The sequence below is a fragment of the Pelecanus crispus genome, chromosome 2 (genome assembly GCF_030463565.1).
Source record: "Pelecanus crispus isolate bPelCri1 chromosome 2, bPelCri1.pri, whole genome shotgun sequence".
NCBI classification, from domain to species: domain Eukaryota; kingdom Metazoa; phylum Chordata; class Aves; order Pelecaniformes; family Pelecanidae; genus Pelecanus; species Pelecanus crispus.
The window spans coordinates 41949444-41972117 of NC_134644.1; the positions used below are offsets into that span (position 1 = coordinate 41949444).

General features: G+C 34.7%; 1 protein-coding gene across 1 annotated transcript in view; it reads left to right on the plus strand.

Annotated features, from left to right (window-relative positions):
- The window catches only part of KCNH8 (potassium voltage-gated channel subfamily H member 8), a 205490-nt gene that overhangs the window by 106392 nt on the left and 76424 nt on the right, over positions 1–22674 (plus strand). The window contains exons 5-6 of the mRNA XM_075704873.1: positions 1868–2108; positions 22435–22592. Of these exons, the coding sequence (XP_075560988.1) occupies positions 1868–2108; positions 22435–22592 (399 nt within the window). The remainder of the gene's footprint in view (positions 1–1867; positions 2109–22434; positions 22593–22674) is intronic.

The following is a 22674-nucleotide window of genomic DNA, read 5'->3' on the forward strand; positions in this document are numbered from 1 at the left end:
AAAAGCTAAAATCTTTGACAGAGCCACAAAAAGAAAACAATGGTCTCTTTTTTTTATTTTTTTTAATGGTTTGGGGGAGAATGCAAGACAGACAGTGGACAAAGTAGCCAAAGGATATATATAGATCATGAACACCCTGAAAAGATGATCTGTCACTGGACATGTTCCTTTTATTGGTTACAAAAATTAAGTAGCAGTGCAGATACATCATCCTAGACAACATTATGTTAGAAATGAAAAGCAGAAAAAACTTGGTATAGATTAAGGACAGGAAAATACACAGCTGGTATATGCCTCAAAAGACATACAGTCACTTCCATTGAATGTAAATGTTAGGTGTTAAAAAATGTTAAATTTAAAAAAAAAGGTTAAAAAGCTAAAAATGTCAAAAAATGTTAAATGTTGAAAAAGTGTAAAAATAATAATAATAATTTTAAAAATCTGCAAAATATGACCCAGTCTTCCAGTGATATTTTGATAGCACAGTAATATTTTTTAGGAACATGACTTTTAAATAACTTTTGGTGACTTTCCTGTACTGTTAAAATCCTAGTGCAGGTGATATTATACTGGTTTAAAACATTTGTTGTCAGACTAATTTAACACCTTTAGTGCAGAGACTTTTAGAGCTAAGAATTGGAAGTCATAAAAGGAACATTTTCTTCTCTGTGATTAAAAATGGTCTGACACTAACAACAGTGAGAATTCAGCCCCTAAGATTCATGAATGAGAACAAGAATGGAGAAGGCAAGGACATCAGTATTTCAAAAGAAACACACAAAGAGAAAGGCTGTGACAGGCAAGGCAAATGTAATTAAGTCTGCGGTCATGCAGTTGTTGTCTTTTTATATTCATAGCGAATAACTTCAAGATCAGAAGTAATCTTAGCTTGCTGAATACACAATATTGTTTTGTGAGGCTCTTCATTACTGGAACAGCATTAACGAGGGGCACAATGACAGGGAGCAAGAATTTTGTTAGTAAATAATACAAGACAGTTCATGTAGCACATGCTGCTTTTTAGGAGAATAGATGTTTTTATTAAAACTGAAGGATGAAAGCTAAGAATTTATAAAACTGGTGTGTAAGACTGAAGTCTTTGTTGCAAAGACCTTTGCTGGCTCGATGACAAAGACTCGAGACACATGATGAAGCTAGGAATAGTCTAATGGTGAGGGTACTTGGTTCTGGAGCTGTATTATGGAAGGTCTACATCAGTATTTTGGATTAGATCAGGAGTGCAATTTTAAAGAAAATCAAAGTTATTCCTACTAATTCTGCTTTGGTTCATAGCAGTCTCAGGCACACAAACTGGATTCCCTCAGATGAAACTAAACCAGGAGAGGTGCTCCAACTACTTATAGTTGTTCAGTCTACAGGACCAGGCTAGAGTTACTCTGAAACAACCTTCTCACAGCTCTAAAATATGTGTAGGAAGGATGTTTTGTCTTCAACACCACCTATTCCTTTCTATATGTTTATTCCTATTTGCAGTACTATGTCCTCATGTATACAAAGTTTTAGCCTATCTGTCCAGCAGAAAAACATTGCTCTTCAGTCAGAATTCACGCAACAGAGGACGAAATAGTTTGCCAGATTCAGTTCCCTCCTCATTCTATTTAATCTGTTCTTTATTAATCCTCTTCCTGCCCCCACATTCACAAAAGTTATTCCATCAACAGAACCATCTGCCTAAATAAGGGTGAGGACTACATTAGAAAAAAAATCAGCATTAGTTCTTGCCTGCATATGAGTATGTCATATTTCTTTACGCTTTTTAAAAAAAACAAATAGCTGCATTGGAAGAAACATGTCTGTATGATCAATTTATTGTTTAGTCTCATTTAACTTTTTCTCTCTTTTTCAGAATGTTTTTGTAGATAAACCAGCATTTCCAGAATACAAAGTTTCAGATGCAAAAAAATCCAAATTCATATTGTTGCATTTTAGCACTTTTAAAGCTGGCTGGGACTGGCTTATTTTACTGGCAACGTTTTATGTTGCTGTGACTGTACCTTACAATGTTTGCTTTATTGGCCATGATGAGCTGTCTACAACTCGAAGCACAACTGTCAGTGACATTGCAGTGGAAATTCTTTTTATCATTGGTAAGATATGTTTCGGGTTTGTTTGGGATCTCCTTTTTGACATTCAAGGTTTTCACAGAATGTATAACATAGAAGAGGAAATAATCATTGCTTTCATGATTTTAAAGAAAATCAAGTTTACCTGTATACTTTGAGATTTTATCTGAACTTTAGATCACCTTTCTTTTTTTTCTTTTTTTTCTTTTTTTACTTTAAATTGATTCAGGTAGTCCTGCTGTTACTCAAAAGGGACCTTTGACCTTACAGAAAGCTGAAAACCATTGTTTTACCCTGTGGATGCCTAAAACCTTCCCAATGTAGGGATGTGCCCTGAAATTATGATAGTGCTGTTCATAATGTACCTTTTTTTTTTTTAATTACCTTTCACAAATACTTGGAAGACCCATGGACCACAAGTTGAAAAGCACCAGATTTTAAGCACTAATGACATAAGGTTAAAACTCATATTGCAATAATGCAAATGTACTATCCAATATGCTATACTGACAATTAGGATAGAATTTAAGAGGCAGAGCTTGCAGCTTGTCATCTGGTCTGTTCTCTAAACATTTTATTTCAATGATCCATTTAATTCTTATACCTTTAAAGAATTAAAAAGAAGACAAGGTCATGTCTAATAGTGGCCTTGTAGCAAAGGAATTTCTTTTTTGTATTATCTTTTTTTCATTTCTTTGTGAATATAGAAAAAAATCCCTAACTAGAGTCACACAGATTTTTCCCCAAGTTATAATACCACTCAGTGCTGTCACACTGACCAACCATAGCTCAAATCTGTTGATAAGATGCTGGTAGAGAAGTTATTATTTTAAAGTAATAAACAAAGTTGAGTATGTCTTTCTTGAATATGAAAAGGCTTAGGATGGGTCCTCAGAGAGAAAGAAAATTAACAAAAGAATAAAATCATCCTCAGATTTGAAACTTCTTTTTCTACTTTTCTCTATTTTTTCCCTGAAAAAATGTAGCTTAACTCTTACATTAAAAGCAGTGTTATGATCTTCTCTAGGAGAACTAAAGAAGACTGAAACTTCTTAAATGCTAAGCAACAACTCAGAACGTCTTTAGTTTAACAGAAGTTTTTCTTAAGAAAATTTTGAAAAGTTTATTCCATTTCTCTGACAGCTTCACTGTAAGTTTAAGGTGATGTGGCTAATAGAAGAATCAAATGTCATGATGGATAAATATTTGTGTTTCCTCCTTTGGACATTGATTTGTCATTAGGTTTAAGGTCTAATTTTCCCCTTTTATGGTCACTATTAGAACTTGGTGGACTCTTTCATATTAATGCAGATAATCCACATTGAATGATACTCAAGCACTGCAGTAAGAAACCTATGTTCTGCAATGCAGATCATGGAGGATCATCTTTTGTCTTGTGTAAAAAGAGCAAGGCTATGACTCTAGTCAGTCACATATGACTCTACATTCTATTTTAAAGAACATAAAATGAAATAATTCCACTTGATCTACCTGGGCATCTTTATAAAAAGAGTAGACTCAAGGTTAAAATATTTTGATAACGATTGTATTCTTCACACCACGCCAGTGTAGATAACTGGTTTGTGTTATGAATGTGTTTATTAGAATCCGAGCACAAGAGAGTATAATCTGTATCTAACTGATTTATGTGCTGTAGTATTCATTTGAAGCAAGACAGATGGTGTACTGCCCAGTGTTACTTTTCTGTTTATATCCTTTGCTGGAAATATAGAATTCTTATATCAGTAAGTCAAAAGTAATGGTATCTCTATGAACAATAGAGTAGCTGGGTAAGAAAAATAAAAGGAAGATGATGTTCTGTAAATTTTAATTCATATTTTCTGGTTAGACTTTTAGGTCTATCATCCAGGAAATCAAACTATGCTTGTAACTAAATACATTCAAAGTGTATGAAGTACTAGAAAAGACTTCTTTGCATAGTTACGTTACTGGTAACCACAAACACTGTACTGTAGCATACCAATATTCCTCCCCCACAGTTTCAATAATTGTTTCAAAGTCATTATCTTTTTTTAAATTTGCGGCTCTGGGGAAGGGTTTATGGAGTATTTTCAGGACATTCTCATACTGCATTTAAATCTCTGCAGTGAATTTAAAGAAAATAGTGTGTTTATAGTCACCTCTTAATGGTCCTTCATCCATTAAAATATTGAATGAATGTGTCTCAGAACATGTGTAAGATTGACAGCATACATAAATTTAAGCATAAGTTTCACGGCATTGTTGCACTGTGGCTCCGACAAGCACATCTTTGATGGATGGTCTATGTGCTTTGAGAAAAGTCAATGAGAAGCATTGAGTAAAATTCTTTTTATGGTGATGCTGCCTCAGAAAGTCAGTGGGGATATCTGTCTGAGATGGGGCCTTCAGCTGTATTACAGCTCTGTAATCGTGGATTGAGGTATTATAACTCTGTAATCGTGGACTGGAGAAAAAGAGTCTATCTGCTTTGATTTTATTCGGGTTTCTCAGAACATAGAATAATATTCCTTTTATGCACATAACTTCCATAAACTCTTATTTGGACTTAACAAGGTCTTCTTTTTTAGCTGTGTTATCAAAGGGAGCAGAGACATGACAATAAAAGGGAAAGATGTCTTCTCATCTGTTCAAGGGAAATAATAGAGTAGAAGCTAAAGGGTTTCCTTTAAGCAGAAGAGTTTGAATAAATCTAGTGGCTAAAAAAAATCTTTTAGGCTTATCCAATTTGTGATTCAGCATATGCTTAAGCACAACAAAAATACATATGGAAGTGTTCTCCTGACTTGGGCTGCTTACAAGTAGGAGTGTTGATGTGAATTAAATTACTTATGAGAAAAGAGCACATCTAGCTAGAGGTTTAATTGCTTTAGCCTTTAAAGTTCTCTAAAACATAAACAGAAGATAAACAATAATAATAACCCATTTTGTGATGTCTTTGGGGAAGAGGTTGGAGAAGGAACGTAATTAAAGCTTCTCAAAATTAAGTTAAACTTATTTTCTGCTTGATGTTTCCTGTATATGTTAGTGCTTTGATAACTCGTGTGATGTGATGTTTGAGTGTACTTTCAGATCTCTTGTCCTCTGTAACGTGTGCAAACCCTCTCTAACATTCTCCTGTAAATATATCTTTTGCTTCTTCTATCCAATGAAAGTTTAAAACTAGTTTAGTTTTAGAATTTGACTGTTGTATGTATCTTAAAATCATAAAAAGGTGGAGAGAAAAACTTTTTAACATAAGTGTATTTAAGCAAACACATAAAGAATTACCTTAGAAAGTGTTTCATCTGGTGAACGAGATTACCTGCTTTATTGCACTATTTATTTCAAAGTTTATGCCCCTTCATTTGCATAGAGAGTAGCTAGGTCCTTCATTTGTAGGTAAATATGTCTGGGTGGCTAAAGTTTCAATATTTCTAAGGAGCATAATGAATCTTTGTTACTTTTCAATAATATTTGTAAAGTTTCCTCTCTTTCAGAGAGAAAAGCTGGGAGACCAGTTAATTCCCTTTTATTAGTAATGACCTCCTGATTGCGTAACTTTTACTCTTCCATAACTATCCATTGTAGTGCTTTTCTTTCTGTAACTGTTTCATTCTAGTTTTCAGATATTCTTTCTTTTTATTTGCATTTTTAAAACATTATCAAATGCCTTAATTGAAGAAAGTAACATTACTGAAAAAATTATCAATACCTTATTGCTAAATGCTCAGACTCACTCACAGGACTATTTGAATAGGACATCTTCAACAAGAGTTGAAATCAACGTGATGGTTCAGAGAAAATATATCTAGGCTTTCAGGGTAATGGTAATACATTATTTGCTAGATAAGATCAAAGGTGTCTAAGTATTTTGCCTCCTAAGGTGGCCAGGAACAACTATAGAGAGAAGAGCTATGAAAATAAGTGATCTTTAACTTTTAATTTTAGTTTTCTCTTTGTGGATCATCCAGTTTCTAGTGGAAGATGGAGAACCCTGGATGCTAATTATAGCTATAAAATTATACTCTTTACAAACATACTGGCAACAGTGATTTTAAGTGATTTTCTGCTATGTACTCCCTTGCCTATCTGTGGAAAAAAAAAAAACCAAACCCATACCCCCTTCCCTGAATCTCCCTACACACATGCTTATCGGCAGACTTTATCTGTGGCTTGCACTTTCAAGAGAATAAATTAATCATGGTTACTAAGATCGCTTCTCTTTGCATGTATCTCTCTCTCTTGTTAAATACTATTTAACAAAGTGTTTTATCAGTAATTTCAGTTTTTAAAAGCAGCATGTTCAGAAGCCCTAAAACTGTCATTTGTGTTGCATGATACTGTAGATTAGACTTGTTGGTCCATTAGCATCTATCACAAATGTATATGACTCAAAATCTGTCCAAAACTGTCTTAAATCATATGAAGCTCTTGAGTCTCAGATGTATAATATGTAGAGATTTAAAAATATGGTACAAACCTAGTAAACATTCATAACATAATTCATGAGTTATGCAGTCATTCAAGTGTGCATATTATTGTATTGAAAATAATATATGTTAAACAAAATTTTTTTGACTCAGGTGAGATAGTATTAAATGCTATAGGTTTTATTAGGACGGTTTAAATTAGAAGGTTTGTTTTCTTTTTTTGCTCATGTTGTTTTTCATTATTATAATGAATATAATTTCATATCTTTGCAAGTGCACAGAAGGTCATGTAAAACAATATCTGTGTCTAGGGGACCTCACATCTAAGAGGAATTGCACATTTTGAAAGGATATGGCAGTATTTTGAACCACATTTTAGAAAGTGTACTTTCAGACCCTAATATGCTAAAATTCAGGGAGATGCCAAGGGAGTAATTTGAATTTATCTCTGGGAATTTATCTCTGAGCATCAAATGGTCTCATTTGTGAGATGAGATTGACATGAACAAAACACAAAACTGGATAGAGTGACATTGTTCATACACTTAGTATTAGGGAGGGAAGGTCATAATAAATTGCTCATGGACTATGAATTACCTAGTAATGTGAACAAACAGTACAAAATATTTATGTTGAAAAGCAGTAATAAATTTCCTAAAGTTTCTCACTCAAAATGTCAAACTGAAGTTGGCAAGACCACTATATTGTTAGAAATTTTTCAGATAGTGTTCCTTATATACCTTTGTAAGGACAGATGCTAGTCTGCATACAAGATGCAAGATGTGTTTCCAAGCACAAAACCATTCACCTGGACATAAAGAAGACAAACATAAACCACAATAATTTAGAAGTGGTCATTTCCATGGAAATGTTTCTGTATCTTCTGGTAGATGCAGATAAATGTTATGATAATGAAGGCACCCTGAAAATTTGACTTGTATTGGCTCTGATGACGTCTTCTCTTCATTTGCAGAGGCATGATGTCATTGTTACACATCTTTAGCCAACTTCTCATAGAATGAAAAAAATGTATGCATGTAGATTTAACCAAAGTTTTAAGAAATCACTGCCCCAAAATGTTGCTTACTACTCCTGAAGTTGGGAGATACCTTACAGTTAAGACAAGAAAACTTATCTGAGCATTCCTGCTTTTCCTGAGACCAAAATGAACCACATTGACTTTAACTACTGGTGAACTGGTTACAAGAAGGGATCCTTAAGTATTGTGCCATGTACCATCAAAGTTAAAGGTAAAATCCAAGAAAAAACTACTTAAGGAAGTACTGAACAGGCTCCATTCTGAAATCTGATTTTGTGAAGGAATACCTAAAAGAAAGCAAGTGGATTATGCAGGATAAAGACCTTTTAAAAAACACATATAAGATGATGGGAACCTCATAAGTACAGACCGAAATATGCATTTACCATATGTATTTCCTTACTATTCTGGGGAGAGTTCTGTAGGCAGCTTATAGCTAGGTCAAGATATTCTGCATCTGTGCATCTAGCAAATATAGTCACTGTTCTACTTCTCAGCTGTCCTAAATGAGTCTCTTCAGACAGATTATTTTTCTTTCCTACTTCCTATTTCACAATGAGACTTGTAACATTAGAGTGACAGGCTTCTGAGCACTTAAGAATACTAAGAGCATTTAAGAACTGACTCTTCATCATTTTTGTCTAAGATGTGGTGCTACTGCATTAAAAAAGAAAATCAGGCAGTGTGACAAATCATTTGTTTCACCTATAGTAAATCCACACATTGTGAAATGCTGTAGTAATAGTTTTGTAGGTAATTTTCACTCTGCTATGTTTCATTTCAAAAGGTATGCAAAGTTAAAACTACCGTGTTATACAGAGTATGACTGACTTGCCTTATAACTATGATCAAAATTTGTATTTAGGTTTACTCTCCTATAACACCATGGTAAAACAACACTATATTTTTCAATAAGACTGAAGTCTTTTAATTAACCATCTAGATAATTTCCAAGGAAATGCTTAGATGCTTAATAGTTTACCATAATTTTTGTGAGCTTGCATATGGTTTTTTTAATATATTTTTTTTTAATGATTTATGGATATGTCCTATGTATGCGAATTGTTGTCAAGCTGCATGAGATAATTTCTGAGAAAAATATTTCAGGTTTCCTCCTTGGAATTGGTGAAAAAAATTTAAGTGCACGAAGCAGTTTCCCCATTGCCCACTGAATGTTTTACTTGTTTGATCTTTTCATTGTTTTCTCCAGCATTTGCGTAAAGAGAACTGTGTTCATGAAATACCTAACAATGACATTTGCTTCACACACACTCAATTTAGTGAAAAGTTAAGTCATATGACTGATGTTTCTTCACTCTTTGGAATTGCTTCTTTCTGCCCTATTTCTGCAGGTTCTGTTAAGAAAATTACTCGTGTAGGAACTTTCACACTTCTGCAGTCACAAATACTAGCTTCTTTTAAAAGCAGAGCTAGCAGTTCGTTTTTCAGAAATATTTTTAGTTCTTTGCTTTTCTTTCAAGACTCCAAAGTGTGTATCTTCCTTTGTAGAAAAGTCCATATAATATATTTTGGTTACTTAATATGTTCATGGATTGAGCCTGGTTTTAAAAGGTAGGGCATGGTTTATGAAAAAGAAAATCTTTCCAGTGTTTAGTATGTTACTGTTAAGGTCATGATACGTAATGCTTTTCTGGTGTACCAGCTGCTGTAGAGCTGAGATTAGCTAATCCCTGTTTAACACCCTCATCATTAAGGAGAGCAACTTGAAAAGGTGAACACAAAAGGCTCAAAATCAAGGAAGCCGATAAAATAAAAGAATGTGACTTTTTAAGTTTGTGGTCTTTTGTTCAGTTTCATGATATTGGGATTTGAAGTCATGGGCTCTCAGCACAGTAAAGAGTTGTCATTAAAACCCGTGTTTTAACTTTGTGCTGGTCATCCTGTGTGTCCCAGCATGCCCACAGTAATGGGTACAGCAGTCTAAGTATGGTGTTTGGTAGAGCATACCATGCTAGTGCATTAACACTGACCATACTACACTCCTGCAGGGAGTGACTTTTGTTACTACAATAGCCCTAAACCACTAACGCCTTCCGATTTCAGGTTTTTATATTAATGGATATTTTACCCAAGTAAAACAGTATTTCCACTTGGGTAGGACTTCAATATCCCATTACCTTCCACTGTAAGAACAAATAGTAAGGGAGAGCAAATCAGTCTGTCAGTTACAGATGGATTTTGGGAATCAGTTCTGATATGATCCATCATACTGAGAATAGATCTTGCTCCATTAAAATCAGTAAAAATGTTGTTGATTTGTCAAACTGTAATGGAGCAAGGCTGAGAACATACATCATAGCAATGCCTTAGAACAGCAACTGTGCTGCTATGCAGTGACAAGCGTCTTGGTGGCCAATTGTAAATAAACTCTTTTCACTGGAGAAATTTGACTGGTAAACAGCTTAGTGTATTCAATGGTGACTTTAAGAGAACAAAGCTTATGAATTATATTCATTCCACATTAACAGAAGCATTTTTCAGAGGTCCAGCATATCACATGAATGTGATATCCCTGTGCTGAGGATTTGAAGAATTTGTAGCTTTAAACTATGTTTCTGTTGTCCATCTGAATGCTAGTCATCCAGCTAAAGCCACAAGACCTCTGAAAAAGAACTGCTTTGAATGGAGGTATAATGTGTCTCTGAAATGAGGTTTCCAACCTCTGTGATTACCTACACAAACCAAAAGGGGTTGTTTCCACAATATTCTGGAGTGCTAATGGCCAGGAGAAAATGTTACTGGTGGTTGTGCCCAAGGAAAAATAGGAAGGAGAGGTATACCTGATAGCCAATTTTTACTATTTTAAATACACTGTTGCTGAAGGACTAATTCTAATCCTTTTACACAATTTTCTTTAATGATCATGCTCCTCAATAAGATTTTTTTTCTGTTTAAGCTGTGGAAAAGAACTAACTTTTCTACTTAACAGAATGCCATCCTGGTGGTACAATGGTGGCTTTTCATACTCCTTTTTAGATTTCAAGCCCATTGGTACCTACACTTTGTATCTTGGGATACTTCATCTCTTTAATTTCTAGCAGTATAAAATTTGGGCTGGCTTCTTCCTTCTCACTGTTATCTATGCCAACACGATATATCTGAGATTTCAGTTATATGCAGTTTTATATGACCTTTCAGTTCATAAAGACTCTGATAAGAAAGAAAAATTATGATCATCTAGCTCGATCCTAAATATAAGACATAATATTTAATCCAAGTATTAATATTAATGCCAGTAAACTGTGTTTGGCTAAAGCATATTTTCCTGAAGAACATCAGCTCTTCTTCAAAGACCTCACAGAAAGGAGAATCCACAACTCTACTCACCTATAGCTTGTAAATGACATATTTCTTTTTTGTATTTTTTTCATCAGTCCGCAGAAGTGACCTCTTGTTAAGTGTTTAGTGCTACTGGTTTAAAACATTACTACCTGCTGATTCTTAGTTAGGACACATTGGATCGTAATTTAGCATCTGATATGAATCAACCATGATTTGCTGCTTCGTTCCAAAAATTAGATAAGAAGTATTTATTGAATACATCTGGGGGTTTTATAAGATTATTAATAGCTTCTGTTACAATGGGATGCCACTAGTACAAAGGAACTAATGTTGCAGATTACCGTTTCTTTTCTAATACATCTAAAACTGTAATTTTCCTTCATCCTCACTGCCAGAGATTTCTTTCTCTTTCCAAAACAGGTCTAGATTTTCACATCAAATTTTCTGGGGTTTATATTGATTGTTACTTAGTATCTGTTCACCATTTGTTATACCTTTCTTAAAAAGAAAAAAAAATTCTTTTCCTTCAGCAGCTGCAATAGGCTGTTAGAAAGACTTATTATTTCATTATATATTATTATTTATATATTAAGTATTTTATTATATATTACATATTTATTATATCAAACCCCTACATTTAGGGGTTTTATTAATCTCTGTTGTTTTTTTCTTTTACACTTTATTTGACTTCATAATAGCCCAGATTCCTAAGCAACAGGTGTAAAATAAGCATTACTTTCCTTTCCTATATAAAACCAATACCATCTCCTTCACCTTATCATATCATCATCTAAAAGAAAATCATCAAGCTAATTGTGGTAACAAACATCTTGAGGGGATATGCTGAGTTGAAAAATAACACTTCCATTTGAATAAATTTTTCCTAGGAGATTTACTAGGAACATCTAGATTTATAGCTGCAGTAGAATAGGAAAGAAAAAAAAAAAAAAAAGAGTTTATATAGAGACAGATAAATTGTTCTTCAAGCAATATAGCACTAATATTTCCTGGAGTCTTTCCTAAAAGTTCTCCAGCCAGATTCTAATACCATTATCTATATATAATTAAATAACATTGGCTCAAATAATCAGATAGATCAAAGAGCTTGGACTTTGGGGAAAATATTGCTAGCTAAAGACAATCAATGTAAAATCACATAAAGGAAGATGAAAAAAAAATAAAAGAAATAACAGAAGAGCTAGTCATACCATCTAGAAGAGGGAGCTGGTGTAGGAAACTGTATGCTCTGAAAATCAATGGGGTTAATACACCTAAATCATCTAGGTCTCAAGCACAGGATTGAATTACTGTAGTTTAAAAAGAAATCATGCATCACCCAATCCCCTGGTTACTGCTTATATGTATACCAGTTGGCCTAAAGGTGAAGGATTTTTCAACTTCATTTAGTTCACAGTAAAAGAGAGGTAAACTGAGTTATATTACCTAACATTTGCTGCAATCTAAAAGTGTGCCTTGGGCAGTTATTGAATCATCTGACTAATCCAAAATTGTTATTCTGCTGTAGCTTGATCATATGTCTAATCCCAACAGGATCTATTTTTTAACAATCAAGCCTTAAGAGGAAAAAAAAATGTTGGCACAGGAAAATCAACTGCTTCAGGTAAAATAATCCTGTTTATGGATAAAGAGGTTCAGTTGACTACCAGATAAATTTTTACCTCTGGATTATATCTTTTTTTTTTTTCTCTGTTGTTTTTTTTTTTTTTTCTTTTTTTAACAGGGATTAGAAATTGAGATTATACAGAACACATATTGTACTTTCAAAATTGGAAAATGAGTATTATTATGGAAAACATCTTAAGGATTAATCGGATAGTTTGGTGAATATCAGTTTATGGTTTTCACTCTTTTTATATCATTTAGAATTGCAACCTGCATTATGCACTAAGTAGAACCTCCATTTTTTAATGTAATCTTTTTTGCCCTTTGTTGAGCACCAGTTTAAATTGGTATTTTCATACCATTCACTGAGTGGATGTGTCTGTGTGTGAATGTGAGCACGGCAGATATCTAAACAGGGATGGCTTGGTAAAGGATGTGACATGTCCTAACGGATCTTTAATTCAAAAGAAGTCACCAAATGGTTCCAAAACCACAGACTTGCTCAGTGTTCCCAGGTCATTTATGCCCAACTATGAAATAAGTTGTCTTTTCATAGGAACTAGGCATAGCTAGGGCATGGATTTTCACACTGGAAGCTTGTGAAAAGCAAAAGAGTCACCAACGGGTGAGTAAAAGCCATTAGATCACTGAAATAAGGAAAGGAACAAGTTAGTTTTTCAGTTAGATCACAGTATTGGCTTTAGAAATTTTGAATGAAAATATCACAAAAGCATGTAGCCATGGTAACTGCAAACTTGGAAGACATTAGGGTAATGTTGGTTCCAGCCTTCTGATGTTTACTGCTGTGGATACTGTGTCAGAGCTTCACTGAAGCAAAATATATAAATAAATTAGGAACTGCAACTGCATGTAGATTAACATTTTTTAATGTAGACAATTTCATAGCTGAAACAACTGGGTTTTGTTTTTGTACAAATTCAACTTTTTCAATCTTTCAGTGTAACTTCATAAGAGTTCAAGAGATACAACATTTCTTACAAGAATTTATTTTTTTTAAAAAGGGATGCGTGTCCATATCTTACCAGTAATGGAAATAATAGGCTGAGAGAATCCATGCAGATTGAACTAGTTAGCCATGGGATCCAACCAGAAGATAAATCAAAGTCAAGGTTTAAGTTTGAGGTTGATTGTACCAAATGGTTTTATGAGGTTTGTCAATCACTGTTTATTTTCTCTGCATGCATCTTAGAGACTTAGTGCCTAACTGGCCACTTTACTTTGTGTGGGATTGGTAGGGGAAGGCCATCAGTCTGCAGGCTAGAGAGAATGAGGAGCAGCACTGGAAAAGCAGAAAGGAACTGCATCAACAGGCACATGTGGGCAGAGGGTTTGAGGAGCAGAAGCCCATGTTCTGACACAACAGCACAGCAGTGCTGAAGGATGTGGAGAGAAAGCAGCAGGCATGTAAAAGAGAAAGTGAGGGGACAGAGAGGTAAAAGATTTGCCTAGGGAGACTAGGCAGAACAGGTTTTCTGACAGTAATCAGCCATTGATTTGCCATTGAATTTTTCTTAATATGAAGTGATCCTGCATGACCTGGGTGTGGAAAAGAGAGCTGAAATAACAAAAGAAAAAATGCTCTATTTAAATCTTTGGAGGTGAGGGGTGGGATGCATAGGTGATATGATTGCTTATTCCAAACCTGTTGAAATTGAAGATCTTGGGTTCTCCCTATTGAGTGCTGCCAGGTGAAGTTCACCTTTGTGTTTAACAGCAGAAAAATTACTTGGTGCTCTGCGGACTGACACACTTTGCTTCTGCTAAGCTCACAGGTTCACCTGCACAGCCGTAAGTGGGGAAGGAGCAAAAGTCTGCAACACAGGCCAAGGCTGGCTTAAAATGCATGGGTGTTTGTTAACAAAACAGGTGTAGCTATGATAAAACATGGCAAAAATCTGTGGAAAAAAGGCACCTTGTAGTTTATACATGACTTAAGAGCCTTTCTTAAAGTCAATAGGATAGTCTAGACTTTATCTTGATCTTCAATTTGCTTGAACTCTGATTTTTTTGCTGTCTAATTTTAACCAAAATTGAATTATCTAACTTGAAATAAGAACCCAGTTTTTTTCATGGTGAAGACAAGAATACAGAGGCTTCACCCTTTCCTTCCTCTCTACATCAAGTATAAAGATGATATTTTAGTTATGTGCGTGCTGTGTTTCAGCACAGAATGTAGTGAGTCAACCAATTAGATGTTATCTGCTGTTACTCCTGCTTTAGTTTTAGGTAACTTTTTAATGATGTTGCTCATGTCAGAGGCATTATTTACATCCCCTATTCTGCTTTCCTGAGCACATGGCATGATGTATATAGCTTGCAAGATCATTTAAAATTATGCTTTTCCAGCCTACATGGAAAAAATTTGCTCTGAGGTAACTTCAGAATTTTTTTCCTGTAGTAATAATGCTTATTATTAATGATTTGTGTTATGAGAGCTACTGAAACAGAAAAGAGATAGTAGTTCTTGTCCCACTCTGAAACAAACATACCAAATACAGCTTTAACTATGAAGCTTGCACAGGCTGAAGTTTGTTGTTAAAGTATACTTAATATGTTCAAGCATACCTCTTGCAGAAAACTTTTGACCTGTTAATTGTCCAAAGATATTAAAGTCACTTCATGTATGCTTTAACAGTCAGCTCAGAGATTAAATATCCCTCTTGCCTGTTTTACAGCTGTAATCTGTAAAATTTTTGCCCTTCCTTGTCTGGAATCTCCAATGCTTTACAATATTGATGTTTGTGTTGAATTTTCAAATGTTTTTTTGGTAAGTTAGTGTCATTGGTAGGTAGAAGCTAGTGCACAGTAAGATTCACAAACAATTTATAATGTATTAAATAGTCCATGAGTACTTTCAGAATAGATTATTGTGCAGTTTTTTGATGTTTAACTACTCTTTGTTGCCTCAATTTCCTTACCATTCTAGTTGCTCAAAGTTTTTAAGGATAAGAAAACATTTATTTTAAAAAAGAAAAAAAGTTAGTCTTCCACTTTTTAAACAGCGATCCCAAAAAGACCATGGAATGTGTAATTCCTAAAAATAATAAACTCTCTCAGGAGAAATGGTCATTTCTCAATTTGTGTTAAAGATTTTATTGTGGTTTTAAAAGTTTCTTGCCTCAGGAGTTCTGTTTTAGGTTTTTTTCCTTTACAGCTTTCTCAGTAAGTACTTTAGCAGAGCAGTTAAGCTGTAAATAAGGTTGTCCAGATGAAGAAACTGTTTACACCCAAGTATAGCTCAGAGAGTTGTCAAGAAATAAAAGATGGATCACACTCACCTACGTCCCTCTGGATTTTTATCTAATGAGTTGGATGCAGAAAGAAGCACTTACCGTTTCTTATTCAGTTTTATATATATAAATGTTATCTGGGGCTGTTGTCCTAAATTGCTTTGATAAGAAGGCAGAAAGGGGTGCTGTGCAGAAAAACCTCTAATCTCTTCAATCTTGAACAGTGAATTCCATATGCACATTGATAAGCCTTTGGTGTACTGAATGGCTTAGGGGAATTTAAAACAAGCATTTATCTCCTTTCCTGTTAAAGCTTTAGTTTTTTCACAAATGCTAATGTGCAATAAATAAGCAAAACATTTTTCTAACTTTGATAACTACGCACTGGAGGTTTCTGAGACAAATGAGAATATGAGGTTTCAAAATACTAGTGATGTAAATATCTTTATCTTTCTTTCTTACCTATATGAAGCAAATCTGCATGAAGTAGTCAATTAACTCTACTAAGCACCTGTGGAGCTGAACTGACCCCCTTGCTCATTATGAACCATATGAAATCATGCTAATTTCACATCTTAATTATATTACTGAAAATATCAGAACATTTTTATAGCTTTAAGAATGCAGGGCCAGCTGAGACTTCTTGACGATCTAATCCAAAATTTCTATATCTCTGATTTTACTTATATGTTCTGTTCAACCTGAGGATTTTGTTGAATGAAAACAGTAGTTCTTAAAGCCTGAACCAATTATAACCTGCAAGACCTTGGTCCATGGAACAAGACAGCCTCAGCTATCTGTCTACGTCACTTTGTGTTAAGGTTTTGCACTAAATCTTGAAAAATTTGAAGGATCAACACTGTGCCAAAACAACAGGAACTCCCCCAAAGATTTCATTAATTTAGGAGACTCAGCTCCAATGTGTAGAAGGGAGGGAATGTAGCCTATTTTGCCTAAGTAGCCTATCAGTGCATGAAAACAAGTAAAAGTCAGTTATCCTGTTAGTATTCCAGACATGAGTAAACCAAGAAAGCTGAATTTATAACACCATGTAAAGTGAAGTCCAGGTAGTTTTCTGTAATTCTCTTTGTCTTTTCATTTGTCGTGAGGTGTGGGTGCTAGAGTTGTATGGCTGTAGTTGTTTCACCAAAGGCACAAACTGTTCTCTATTCACAGGTGATATTCTTGGTTTTGCCACACCTTTGTACTAAGCCCATACTGACATGCTTAGCTATTAGAAATCTCTTTGGTGTCATTGTTTTCCAAGCCAGAATCTCCCCTTCTACAGATACCTTTTTCCTTCTTGGGTCTTAGATGTGTTTTGCCTATTATATGGAGACATTTGACCCATTTTATGTTTGGATTTGGATTGGCCACAGTCATCCATGTTCTTCGTTAAAAGCTACCATATCACTGTGGACTTAATCAGCCCAGATGAGTCCCCTAGAAACAGTTTTGTTTATAAACAAACCCATAGTAACAACATTTTGAAACTGAGCAGAAAGCCAGGTTCAGCTTTTGTTTTATGTGTCTCATATTCTGGTTAATGCAGACCTTTAAATTACGGTGATACAGGATGAAATAACTTGAGCACATCTAAATATTCTGCAGCAATCAAGTAGTTTGATAGGTGTATCAAAAAGACATAATTTTCTTAGAAAAAGGCAATGTGTTGATTTCATACCCTCCATGAACTTATGGCATTAGCTATACTTTAACATGTATTGTTACTACTGCACATTTAACCTGTATGCCAGAATGATCAGCTTTTCTTGTGATTGAGTCACTTTTAATGGTTCCCCCTGTCGTGTGTCCCTCCCCCCCCCGCCCCCCCCCAGTTATTAAAATTATCATGGCAAATTCTATTTCCTTGGCATTTCTCCAGTTTTCTGAGATTTTATTAGAAGTTAATACCGGTGATTCAGAAAGTGGCTCTCAGCAAGTTCCACTTAGAATTTTAGGTGGAACATTGTCTTCAAAAATCTCCTTGAAATGTCTAATGCCTCCTTTGTTATATGATAAGCTTGTGTACCATCTACAGCATCATTTAGAGTGATAAATCTTCCTACTTCACTCCAAAACCAGAGTTTTAGTTTTCTTCTTTTTAGAAAATGAGACAAGTGGACTATAATATTCTATACACCTCTTCAGTTTTGTTAGTCATTTAAACTTAATTACATTTTGTTCTCACTTTCAAACTTGTAATTTTGATAGTCATTGATCTTTTCTTGCATTTCAATTACATTTTCTGGGTTTTTTGTGTCTTACAATTTTGTGAGGGTTTGGGGGGTTTTCTTTTGGATTTTTTTTGACTAGGAAGGCTTATTGTTTTTCCTTAATGTTCTGAATGATAATTCATGCTTAAAATTTGTTCCAAGCATGTACATTGATAAAGCACCTGAGGTCTTCAAAAAAGTCTCTTTTACACTTCCAAGTGCACATCTTAGATTATGTTGTATTTTCACAGTGTCAGTGTATGATAAGGTCATGTTTTCCAGATCCAAACAGTAACTGATTTTTAGTCAAAAATAACTTCCGCCCCCCATTAAAATAGATTGCAGCACTAATTTATCCCAGATTGCCACAGAATGTCTAATCCCATGTTAGGTAGTTATTATTTTTTAGAAACTGTTAGGAATTTTTGTTACTAAGCTTATAGAACAACCAGTATATATCTGAAACTGAAGGCACCTATGAAGTTGTGTTTCATAATACATAATATGAATAGATGATATTTTTCAGTAACTGCCTCTCTTTTTGTGGGCATAATTTGTCCTTGCAAAAAAGCATACATTCATTGTTTGTGCCTGGTTCACTGCCAAAGTACAACAGCCATAAAAGTGAAAGACAGGATCAAATATAGCTGAAAAATCATTTCTACTATCCACATTGAAGAACTTGAAAATAGTACATGAAATACCAGCACGTTTTAGAACTGGAACTATTATTTCTTTGTTATAAAATTGTAAAAATATGCAACAGAATTATCCTTTCTTTAAGGATGAGGAATATGTATATGAAAAATATGCATATGGTAATGATATTGATTAAATATGTATTTGTATTACTACATGTTAAATGGAAGTCTAATTGATATTTTATAGAAGCTGATCTATCATAGAATGCTTCTCTGATTATGTTACAAAAACTTTAAGAAAAACTCTAGGGAGATGAAACTTTGAAACCTGGTTGGTTTGGGTTTTTTTTTTTTTTTCAGTTAAGAGGGGAAAAAAAAAATCAAGTGTATATAATGAAACATGACTGTTTTATAACAGCTATGAATTTCACCAGATCTTTTTGTGGTTCAGAGCATCATCTAACAATATAATGTCACAACATGGATATCTCAATGCAAATCTGAGTAGAATTAAACAAGATGGTAAAATTGACACTTTTGTAAAACATTATACCAATGTTTGGCAGTGCTTTAGGCATTCTTATACCTTGTGCCCCAGAAATGTAGAGATCCTTAGCTCCAATTCTTCATAGCTTCCATCATCAAAATATGCAAGCAGCACATTGCAGCAAGCATAGAGGAAAACATCTCTACAAGCATCTCTACAAGTACACTAAAGGAAAAAAAGTTTGATATTGCTGTTCTTAAGATGGAAATGATGTCATGGATACTAAGTGACCGCAACAGATCTCCTGCACAAACCTGGATAAGAGTTAGTAATTCGTCTGAGTGTCAGCTACTCCATTATATTTAAAATGAAGTGTAGGCAACTGGGTAAAGTTAGTAGGTGGATGGATTTAATTTTCACACTCCTTTGCAAGAACAGTAGTGGGAACTCAGTCCTAGGACTTCAACAGTAATTTCTGCATGGATTGTGTGGCTGCTGTGTTTGAGTATCTGTGTTCATAAGGGATGAAAAAGAAGTTTTTATAAAATACTGGATCTGTCTGGTCCAAACATAGAAAACGCTAGCCCTAAACAATTAAATCCTGCAGGTACCACTCTCCAATGCTACCCTGGCATAGTGAGAGTCAAACAATTTCCATTTTAATGTTTGTTTAGTACCAAAAGATTCTAAAATAAAATTCTGGAAATGAAAACTTGCTTTAATATAGACTATTGGCAATCCATGCCCTCTCAATGAGGCAGTATTTTCCATTGAGCTTTTATAATGTGTCAAATTGGTTTATATCAAGTTGATTTACTCAGTTAAGATGAATGTGGTCAGATACTTTTACTCTTGCTCTGCTCTACAGTGCTCTCCTTTACTGTAAGTCTATGTATTGGCTGTCCTCACATTGTTGAAGTGTCTTTTCCAAAGCCTTCTTAATTCAGAAGTAATTCTGAATTCTGAATTCAGAAGTAATTCTGAATTAAGTAATTCAAAAGAAAAAACTACAGTGAGAAAGAGAGAAAACATGGGGAAAGGTGGAAAAAAATGTCCTTGATAAATGGGAAAATTAAGGAAAATCCAAAAATACCTAACCACCAGAACGTAATAAAATCTGGCTCATTTAAAGAGAGCTGCATAAATGTTTACTTATTCAATTTTCAGCATACTGTATGCTATATAAGCATAAGGTTTTCATTTTAAAATTTTTTATTTACAAATAAATCATGGGCAAAAAAATGGTTTAATGCTCATTTTTACATTTTGCTGTCTAGGTTGTACAGAAGCTTGCAAATGGGACAAAGCTCACCAGCTACTCTTTTCTATGGCTCTAGTGGTGGCAATGCTTTGTGTGTTCTGGAAAATCTATCCTTCGATTTTGCTTTCTGAGGGGTGTCTGTTTGTTCATACATGCTGGTCTTTGCAGACATTTCTCATACACTGAAAGAAAAATGCAGGATCAAAGGTATATCAGAAATTAGGCATTCATTCTCATGTGTGTATAGCAGGAAGAAAAGTTCTCAGGCCCCAGAAACTGCCTACAAAACCAAGAGCAGATGAATCTACTACTCCTATTAGTAATCCTACTACTACTCACTTTTTAGTTCTAACTTGATTTACATTAAAACCAAGTTACAATACTAGTACTGTTAGTGTACATTATGTTTTAATTATGAGGAGACAAAAGTTGAGGTATGCTTACTTTTTAGGACTTCACAGCTTTTTTTTTTTTTTTTCCAGGAATGTGCTGAATTGGAGCAGGTTTACATAGCACACAAGAAACTAGTTGTGAGGAAAGGAAATATCTGCATCCAAAGAGAAAACAAATCCCTTGAATAGACTGACGCTATGAAATACTTATATTCTGTGGTTATTTCCATTTGCAAGGCAGATATTTTCTTCCTATACCTTCACCCTGGTGGTGTGCAAGAGGCTGAATTTCACTTGTAGGTGCTTCCACTTGGCATTTTTATCTCCCCTTCCCCAGAGGCTGTAAGAAATATCTGTTTGGGCAGCAAACACTTCCCAAACATCTGCATGCTCCATGCTGTATATAGTGCAGAGCCAGCCCCCAGCAGCTGTTGCTGCCACCTCCCTGCAAGAGCAGTGTGTAGAAGAGGCAGCTGAAGGCGTATCTTCTTGTGCATCATGTAGCAGATAGAGTCAGTGCTGCCATTGTGGCCATAGACAGAGGCAGAGGGCACCGGGAATGCAGTTCTCTCCTTGTAACACTTAATAATAGCCTACCTAGATTACAAATAACACAGCTGACAAATCTATTACACACTGGACTAGCATCTAGAAAGCTGCCTCTCATAACTTCGACATTAAAGAAAGTCCACTGGCTTTCAGGCTGACAAGACCATCACCCTGCAGTTGTTATTTTTTAATGAGAAAAAAGTATATCACACTCTGAATGTCTTCCTAACACTTGGGATCACTTTTTTCTCTTTTATGAGATGGTCTTCCACATGAGGCATTAGAATTTGCAAGGCAGCAGGCTGGTTATCTTGCTGTAAAACACCGGCCTTGATGGTTGGCTGCACTCTTTTCTGACATTGTAAAAGTTATACAAGTAGTTCTCACTGATGTTGGTAAAAACTGGATGCGTAGCTCGAGGACAGATTATAGTCTTAGTCTTGTAGGACATGAAAATAATTGAGACTGTGCTGTCAAGACCTCAGCTTTTCTTTGAGTGTTAATGTGTTTTGGCAACACATGTCAAAACTATATCTCATATTGAAAGACACTCATTGTGGAATGTTAAATAAGAACATGCAAAATGCACAAGCCACCAAGCAATTCATATCTCCACCATAGCCCAAAAGCCATTTTTTTCAAGTGAGTTCAGCACTTTTCTGTTGATAAAAGAGTCGTTATCCTTGAGGATGATATTAGTTTTCTGTGCTAGACAGTTATCACTAAAACAAAGTGTCAATTATACCTTTTAAATAAAGTAATTAATGACATTTTATCTCAAAAGAAATGTAAATAGGTTTATGCACAACAATCATACCCTCATTTTTCATTAAGAAAATTACTGTATCACTATTTGGTACTGTTTAAAGAGCAATGGAGGAGGGGGATGTTTGGTTGATGGTTTGGGTTTTTTTTATTCAAGTTCCCTTTGAAATCAGTGAGTTTTAAATATTTTAAACATTCTTTTTACTCCTTACAAAGAACAACGTTGTGCATCAATTGGTTTAACTCTGTGTATCTCTATCTCTTACCACTGTATTTTGTTTCTGTATGAGATTCTTCATCTGGTTTTTGCCATGCATAACAGAAACAACCACTGTTATGGTGGATTGCTGGTGTTATCCCCAGGAATCAAGAAATCATTGTCTCTGATTCTGTTCATTTTTTGTCAAGCAGATATTATTTTAAATTTCCGAACAACATATGTCAGCAAGTCCGGCCAAGTTATATTTGAAGCAAGATCTATTTGTATCCACTACGTGACTACCTGGTTTATCATTGATTTAATTGCTGCACTTCCTTTTGATCTTCTTTATGCTTTCAATGTCACTGTGGTAAGTACTAACCTGTCTTTTTTAATTGTTCTTTTTTCAAGAGGGGTTTGTTGGGGTTTTTTTAACATATGTGGAGACTAAA